This window comes from Panthera leo, chromosome F3 (genome assembly GCF_018350215.1).
Source record: "Panthera leo isolate Ple1 chromosome F3, P.leo_Ple1_pat1.1, whole genome shotgun sequence".
NCBI classification, from domain to species: Eukaryota; Metazoa; Chordata; class Mammalia; order Carnivora; family Felidae; genus Panthera; species Panthera leo.
Genome location: NC_056696.1, coordinates 40,958,071 through 40,966,771, shown reverse-complemented (window position 1 = coordinate 40,966,771; position 8,701 = coordinate 40,958,071). Strand labels below are relative to the sequence as shown.

The 8,701-nt window shown below is 58.5% G+C and overlaps 1 protein-coding gene across 1 annotated transcript; it reads right to left on the bottom strand.

The window, feature by feature from the left end:
- Positions 1-4,067: 4,067 nt before the first annotated feature.
- GPR37L1 (G protein-coupled receptor 37 like 1) lies at positions 4,068-8,282 on the bottom strand. Its single transcript, XM_042925760.1, has 2 exons — positions 7,653-8,282; positions 4,068-4,880 (listed from the first exon to the last, which is right to left on the bottom strand). The coding sequence occupies exons 1-2, from the start codon at positions 8,280-8,282 to the stop codon at positions 4,068-4,070; spliced, it is 1,443 nt and encodes a 480-aa protein (XP_042781694.1).
- Between the last annotated feature and the right edge of the window lie 419 nt (positions 8,283-8,701).

Genomic DNA, 8,701 nt, shown 5'->3' with positions numbered 1-8,701 from the left:
CCTGCCTGGGGCTGGGGTCAGCGTGGCGGGAGTGTGGGGCTGCATCCCGATGTGTGCGGGGCTGCGCCTCCCTCGAGTCCATTCAGAGCCCTACCTGCAGCCACAGCGAATTGTCCTCCAGGGGGCGGTGCCGGGCCTGCAGAGCCTGACGGCTTCCCCCCTTCCCTGCTTCTCTGTTGGTGTCTGTGCCACCGGTTTCTTGGGAGAGAGGCCGTACCCTTGTTCCTCTGCCCAATCCCAGTCCTTTCCCTACTTGACCCCAGCCTTCAGAGCTGGTCCCCCCTCCTCCTTGCCCACAGCTGCGGCTTCTGAGCCTTGCAGGCCCAGCTTACCCCAATCCGGGGCCATCTTGACCCAGTTTCGCAGGAAAGCCCCGCCCCTCCCCTGCTCCGCCCCCTTCAGTCTCCCGTCCCCCTGGAGAACAGAGCAGGCCCCTACAGCAGCTGTTTTCTCGTCCTCTAGTCCTGCCTCTGCTGGAAGTCACTTCTAGTCACTTCTGCAGGAAGAAGGAGGCATGGTTCCCTTAGATGTGGGAGCAGGGATCCCAGGGCTTTGGCCTCAAGGGTCCTGGGCCTGCCCTATTGGCTCTGAACTTCACCTATTGGCGCCTACTGGCTCTGAACTTCTTGGTGCCCAGGGCTTCCTCCTGAAGGTAGTTTATAGTCAGAAATGACTCTGGTGGGGCGGGGGGATGCCTGTGTGGCTCAGTCGGTTAAGCGTCCGACTTCGGCTCAGGTCATGATCTCGCAGTTTGTGAGTTCGAGCCCGGCGTCAGGCTCTGTGCTGACAGCTTGGAGCCTGGAGCCTACTTCAGATTCTGTGTCTCCCTCTTTCTCTGCCCCTCTCCTGCTAGTGCTCTGTCTCTCAAAAATAAATAAATGTCCAAAAAAAAAATTTTTTTTTTAAAAAGAAAGAAATGACTTGCCTGGAAAGGCAGTTCCCCTTTACCAGAGGAGTTGGAGGAAAGAATGTGGATGGAATTAGGCAAATGGAGTGAAGTGGTTTTAAGGTGTCTTCTAGCTCCTAAGAAATAGGAAACGTGCACCCTGGTTAAGGAGGCTGAAGGTGGGACCAGGCTGCCCCCGTGCTCTCCTGGCTGCAGAGGTGGCAGGAGTTGCCCTTGGCCTAGGAGGCTGGAGAGGCCTGACGGTCACTCATGTGGGGAGCAGGACGGGGCAGGTGTCAGGGCAGACCTGCCTTTCCCGGTCCTGAATCCCCCGATGAGGGGTGACATTGGAGGTTAGACAGGATGAGCTGCTTACCAGCAAGCAGGCATCATCCTACCACAGTGCCTGCACGCAGCAGGTGCCTAATAGGACCTAAAGAATTTGTGGAAGTTGGACCGGGAACAGACTGTGCGTATATATGTAAATCATCGTTCGGGGCCCTTTCAAGTCCCAAAGCCTGGATGAGTTTTGAGAGTACCCTGGCAAGCCTAGTCTGTAGTACTAGAGAATTCATTTCCCAAAAGGAAGGAAGAAAAGGTGCCCGGCGTCATGCCACATGCTTTATATATCTTGTCTCGTTTAATGACTGTAGTCCTCTGTGAGAGAGGGGTTGTTCCCATTTTACAGATGAGGAAACTGAGAGGCTCAATGACCACGTCCGGTCCCATTGGAGGGAGGTGATTCTCAATGCAAAGTGCTCGTGCTCTCTGCCCCCCACTCCCAGCTGAAGGGGGAGGCTCCGTGGATTGCCCTCTCCCCCCCACCTGGCCTCGGGGTCTGAGGGCTGGTCTAAAGTCTGCCCCGAGGGGAGGGAGAATGTCTGTGCTGCCTCTGAGCATCCCAGCTCAAATCCACCACCCGCCAGTGTGCCAACCCGCCCCCCCACCAGCAGCCTGGGACCCCTGAGCAACAAACGCCACATTGTTCCCCCAGCTGGCCCAGGCCGGAGGGACAGTGGCTCTTTCCCAAGGCCCTGCTGGCCTGCTGACTAATCTTGCAAGCCATTCACGTTGGCAGGCATGGAAGGCGGGGCTGGTGGCAGGGCCTCGAGACACCATCTTCCCCCTCTCATCAGCCCTGAGCTGGCCAAGCAACAGGAGGGAGAAGCAGGGGTGGGGGGGTGCCCTCTGGAAAAGTCCCCCCAAACAGGATGTCAAGGTGCCCCCTCCCCTGCCCTCAGCCTTCCATCCTCGGCCCTCTCCCCGTGCCAGACTTCACCTCAGTTCACCCCGGGCCCCCTCCCTACATCCCATAGGAAGCTACTGGTGCGTCTAGAACGAGGGTGGGGACGGGGGTAGAGAGGGAGTTGGGCGGGGGTGGAGAAAATGGCCCCCGTATCCTCAGTGCCGCAAGCCTGCCTTTGGCTCCCTCTCCAACCTGCCCCCCGCCCACCCATCTTAAGTTTCTACGGACACAGCTGAGGGCTTCGGTCACTGTGGCAACAGGTCTGCTGAGAAATGGGTGGGTGTCACTCCCCAGCACAAAGAGTGTGTGCATGGCAGCTCCATCACTTAGCAACGGCCTCCCTCTCTCTTGGCGTCACCCGTCCTGGGGGTGGGTGCCAGGAAGAGAGAACAAGGCCATTAAGATCCCCAAGAGAGGGGGGGAAGGAGGCTTGGGTCGGGGCCGGGCTGAGGCCAAGGGGTGTGGGTGGGGTGGTCAGAGGAGAAAGGAGCCCAGTGCACTCAGCAACCTCTGTCCCTCATCATCCCTTCCGAGGCCCCGTGCAGATGTTTTAGGTGGATCTGGTGGGCAGAAGTCGCCACTGGGACCCAGAGCTGCACTTGAGACAAAGCTGGGCTTAGGAGGCAGGGAGTGATTTGTGGCCTAGGCCGAGGTGTCCCTTCTGGTTGAGCTTGTGCCAGCTCCTCGAGGCCCAAACAGGGTTAAGGGGGGCTGTGGAAGGACCCCAGAGGGGTACCTGGCGGAAGTGGGACACCCGGGGCAAGACCGGCGGGAGGAGCTGAGGGGTTTCTGGGGGCACAGGACGGAGCTCTGGCTGCCAGGGAGGGGTGTGGTGGGGGCAGGGTGGGGGCAGACCGGGAGCAGGCAGCTGGGCCGTCTACGGGCAAAACAGTCTGTTCTAAGAAACTGAAAAAGAGCAGCTCTCAGAGTCAGAGAGGCTGGAAGGCCCCAGGCTCACCGAGCAAGGCTGCTGGTTTCTCTAAAATGGGGGCTTTGTGGAGGAGGAGGAACAGAGTGGGGGCTCCAGAAGAGATAAGTTTGGCGCCTTTTGACTTCCCAAGGATGCTCGGGCTCAGGCTAGGACAATGACTTAGCACTCCACCTCCCAAGCCCTTCATCCACTCTGCCCCTCAAAAGCCGTAGGGCCATAAGGCTGGGCAGGACATCAGCCACAGGCCATAAAGGGCCAAATGCGGCCGGGAGGAATCCCCCCAGGGCGCCACCTGTCCTGGAGAAGGGCCAGGTGCATCCGGGCACTGTCAGGATGTGGCACAAGAAACTCCAGTGGGCACAGGGATAGTTCTACCTAGTTTATTGTTTTTGAAGAAGGGCCTTCTACAAGGGAGTACCTACCACGGGGCGGATGGCGGCGGGGCAGGGGCGGGGGGAGGGGGGATTGGCACAGGGCAACCCAGGAGATGTCAGAGAAGGAAGAAGAAAGAGAGAGAAATCCTCCGGAAGAAGAGAAGGTGCCGAGAGGAGGAGATGTCTAAGGCTAGGGCAGACCTGGTCCAGAGAAGAGCCAGGCAGGACTGGCCCCCAAAAGGCCCCCTGTTCTAGGATGAATGAGAGTCAGCAGGCAACGCTTAGAGAAGAGCCAACTAAAGTACAGCAGATTCCAAGACAGAGGCAGGTGAAGTTCTGGCTCCCAGCTGGGGGACTGAGAGTTTCTAGGCAGTTCTAAGGACCTGGAAGCATTACCACCCACCGAGGACAGGGCTGGGAGACGCCAAGAGACAGCCGGGAAAGGCCCTGCTGGGGGAAGGGGCTTTGGCACACCCGAACCCCCACAAGAGGGACCAAGTCCACCTCTAGACAGCAAGACGGGCAGAGAAGCAAGACCTATGGGGCCAGAAACACCAGACACAGGCTGGGGGGCACCCACCCTGCCCCACCTGGCCCCTGCTCCCGCGCCCCCCCACCCCCACCCAGGCCTCAGCAAGGCGTGCCCAGGGGCAGGAGCGGGGGCGACTCCCTGGGCTTGTGGAAGTAGATGGAGGAGGGCAGCTCGGTCTTGAGCTTGTTGTCCGAGCCGCTGGCGGCTGAGGCCTCCGAGGCGCCACCACACTCGGCACAGCAGCAGCAGCAGCAGCCCAGGAAGGCCTGGCCCAGCGGCCTGCAGATACACAGGAGGAGCACGGGGGTGATGGCTCCCTTGAAGAAGATGGAGAACTGGTTGATGAGGCCCAGGAGGTCCAGGGTCTGGCGAGTCAGCTCAGTGGACAGGTAGGCCACCACGATGTTGCAGACGTTCTCGGGGAGGGTGCAGAGGGCGTAGACCACGGTCAGGCCCACCACGGTGCTATTGAGCTGGCTCTCGCACTGCTCGTGTTTGCCTGCCCGGCACTCCGGCTTCCTCCTGGGAGGGCTCCGCACCCGCCACGTCACCAGCTGGCAGGTGACCGTGAAGAGGATGGGCAGGCAGAAGTAGCAGCCAAAGTACCACCACATGCGGGCGTTCTGGTAGGTCATCACCAGCGAGTAGAGGGACTCGGGCAGGCTGGCCGAGGGTTTCATGATGCATGAGTCCACAGTGCCCGTGGCGGGGGCAGGCTCCTGCGACAGCTGCCACAGCAGGAGCTCGGGCACAGCCAGGATCATGGAGCCCACCCAGATGACAGCCAGCTTGGCCAGGATGGACTGGCACCGCTCGATGGGCCTCACCTTTGGCAGGGTGCTGGTGGCCACATGGAAGCGGTCGATGCCCAGGGCGCAGAGGCTGAAGGTGGTGACTCCCAGGGAGGAGACCTGTGGGCAAAGGTGTAGAGGAGGAGAGAAGCACGTGGTCAAACCCAGGAGGCGGGAGGAGGCCTGGGTTTCTGGCTCAGACGGGAAACTGGGTGGTAAGTGTAGAAACAACAGTAATGACAACCACCATTTAGTGAGTATTTTCCGCGAGTCAGGCACTTGACGTACGTCGCCACATCCTTGCAGCCAACCATCGTACAGACAAAGAAACTGGCTCGGGCAGGATGAGTGACTAGGTGGATGGCAGAGTTGAGATCCACACACAGACGGGCCCGACTCTTTCCACCCTGCTTCTTTGCCTCTTGGGCTAGGGAATGAATGGCCTGGGTCCCACAGACCCATATGCTCTCTGAGAGACTCTGGAATATCTTCCCTAACGAAGAATCAAGACAAAGACATAGCAGTTCTGGGTCTTTGTGGGTCCTTCCATCCCCAGATCCCATTATTCCATTATGTGCCTCAGGTGAAAGGTTTTTGAAACATGGCTCAGTCACACACACACACACACTCTCTCTCTCTCTCTCTCTCTCTCTCTGTCTCTTCATCCTATCCAAGAAAGCTAGGGGCCTGGCTGCGGGAGGAAGCAGCCTTCCTCCAAAACAGCCTGGGCCCACCCTCCCTGATGCTATTCATTGAGCACACAGGAAAATCACCCTGTGAGCCAAGAGAGAGAAGCCCGAGCAGCAGGGGAAGAAAGTGCCAGAGAGAAGAGAGGAAGAGGAGAACCCTCCCAAGCTATCAGATGATGCTCAACCACACTCAGGGATTGTGCTCAGATCCCCCCTTCTGTCCAAATTCTTCCCTCTTCTGGCTGGGGGAACACAATCTCTGGCTCATTAGCACAGCCACCAAGTGATCTTTGTGAGAACCGGCACCCCCCACTCCCTTGGCAGGGGAGCCCGGGCCTGCGGAAGAGCAGCCTTGGGGCTTGGACAAAACCAAAAATAACACACACAAAAAAATTCCAAGTTGCCTTCTCCTGCTCCCTCCTGCGGGCCTTCCTAAGATCCCCCCTACGGAAGTGTTCTGGGACAGGGTATTTTTCCCTCAACTCCTCCCCATCACCCAGCCTAAAGGGGGGCTCTGTCAGCTCATGAACCATCTCCTTCCTCCAGGAGGTGTGGAGCGGGTGGCCCAGGAGGTTGTGAGCCACAGCCTAGGTATTAGGTATGTTGAGACCCGCAGTCAGGCAGGGCAGGCTTTCGTGCAGACAAGAGTTCACATGCGTCTGCCCTCCTCCTCTCCTGCTCTTAGACCCTCCCTGGTGAAACCCAGCACTTACTGAATTATTTTAATTCTAAGGACTTTGTCGATATTTCCCATTTAATCCTTCAAGAATTCATTCAAATAGTTATTATTATTATTCCCAACTTATAGAGGGGAAAACTGAGGTTCAGACAGATTAAGCAGACCTAGGTCACTCAGCTAGTGAGGGGCAAAGCCTGGTTTCTAATCTAGTCCTCTTGCCCAACCTTTCACAGCGCACCTGGGTCCTAAGCCCCAGATGATAACGAAGATGCCGGGGCTAGCCCCAACCATAGGGCCTTCTTTCAGGTTTGGGTACCTTTGGGCCACAGTGAGGCGGTCTCCCTGGGTCGGGAAGGACACAAAGGGCTGCCCCAACTGCTGAGCCTCAGTCTGTCCAAATATGAAATCATCACTAATATACAGTGAACTGGGGACCGAGTTGGGAACAGAACCTACGTCCAGACGCCTGATCCTGATTCCTTCTCCACTCCGGCAAGCCACTCACGTCCCACAGCATCATCCACTCTCGAGAGGAGCAGCAGCCTTCATGGGGAGGCCACAGCTACTCCAGTCCTCATTAGTAGCCTCCCTCCCGCCCCGCCCGTAGCCAAAATTTAAAAGGCTGCTCGCTTATTTTGTGCCCCTATATAGACACAGTGGCCTTGCTGTGTCTCACATAAATGCACATATATTGGCATATTTTTGTAATGTTTGGGTTAGGCTCTCTGTGTAGGATCTATACATCCATCATCACTCATGTGCCTGTCGTTAGGTGGGAGTTCCCAGAAATGAGGTTGGTGATATATTTTAGAATTGTAGAATAAACCCACCAGTGGGGCCATCTGGTCTACCCCGTGGTGGGGCAATAAGCAAATTGGACAGGAGATGTGACCTGCCCCAGTGATACCCGGTATGTCAGAGACATAAGTTGACATTAAGCCCCTCGCCCCCAGGCTCTAGCATCCAGAACTAGGTCTTCCCTTTTAGAGAGGGATGACAATAGTCGCAGTAAGGAAGGGACTTTCCTTCTGGCGTTTGCGTTCAAGGGGAGTAGATACTGACTTGACCTGGGGGAGCTGCAGAAGACTGGAATCTCCCTTTACATACTGCTTAGGGAAGCAGGATATTCAGAAGTCAGTACCCTGTGGGTGCAGGGCAGCGGCAGTGGCAAAAAGGGAGAAAAAGGAGACACACAGCCGACGGAGCAATTTCTGCGGTGGAAAGACGGAGGGGGGTTAAGGCAGGGAGGGGACAGCTCAGAGTAAAGAGAAAGGGGGAGAGATCTGCCTCGAGGCTGCTCCTGAAGTAAGAGACCAGGCTGAGGCTGGCCCCCAGGGCTCCCACACACCTTCCTGCACCCCCTAGATGCCTTGGTTTCCCTGGGAGCCAATACCGCATTTGTCTCCTTGCCCAAATTGGAGGAGAAGCAAGACGGAGCTCTGGGCCTCTGGGGTCCCGCACACCCACATGTCCCACTTCCGACAGCCTGACGGATTGCAGCCCCAGAGCTGGACACACACTCACCTCCATGAAGGGCACGGCCCGGCAAGAAACGTCACCCAGCAACCTCTGCTTGGTGATCTCATTGAAGATAACAACAGGGAGGCAGAAAAAGAGGACCAGAAAATCCCAGAGGGCCAGGCTCGCGAGGATAGAGTTCCAGGCACTCTTCAGGTAGTAGCTGTGCCACACGATGCACATGACCGACAGGTTACCCACGATGCCCACAGCGAACAGCACCAGGGCCAGGAGCATGATGGCATAGGCACTGTAGGAGCTCTCGGTCACCGGGTACAGGGGGTTCTGAATCTGCAGCCTCTGACCCGGCGTCCCCGTCAGATTGCCCCGAGGCTCCCGCCTGCCTCCTGGGCTGCCCCCGTCCTTGTCTGGGTTGGGGCTGGTGGCCACCAGGGCCTGGGTGGGCTGCAGGCCAGCAGGGTGGATGGGCCGCGGGTACTCGGCCCACTCCTCGGGCACATACTGCTGCACCTCCCTGGCCTCGTCATCCTCAGTGCCTCTCTTGGACCGGCTCTGCTGCTCCTGGGCCTCGGCTCTGTGCCCGCCCGAGTGCAGGGCGGCACCCCCAGACACTCTGCTCAGCCCCGCGGCCAACACCACAGCAAGAGAGACGGCCAGCGGCCACGGCCACTGCATGGCCGGACGAGCAGGAGGCAGCTGCCCCACGAAGAGCAGGTGAGAGAGAGGGGTCCAAGCGCCGGGCTGACCGGAGAGAGGCAGCTGGCCGCTTGGTCCGCCTCCAGTCAGGCGTCTGGCATCACCAGCCTGCTCCAGTGGACCCGAGCTGCTCCCTCCCACCCCGTTGGCCAGGGGCCGGGCAAGGCCCTCTGCTGGACATAGAGCATTCATCTTGCCCTCCAGGACACTCCTCCTCGGGCCCCACAGGGCAACGGCAGGTCAGACCTGCAGAGGCCTCAGAGGCCACCTGCTCCCAGCCTCTGAAGAGAAGGCTAGAGCCCAGAGAGGGGACGTGGCTGGCCTAGGGTCCCACGGTGTGGAGGGGCAGACCGGGGACTGGAACACAGGCCTTCACACTCTGCCTCGGGAGGCAATGC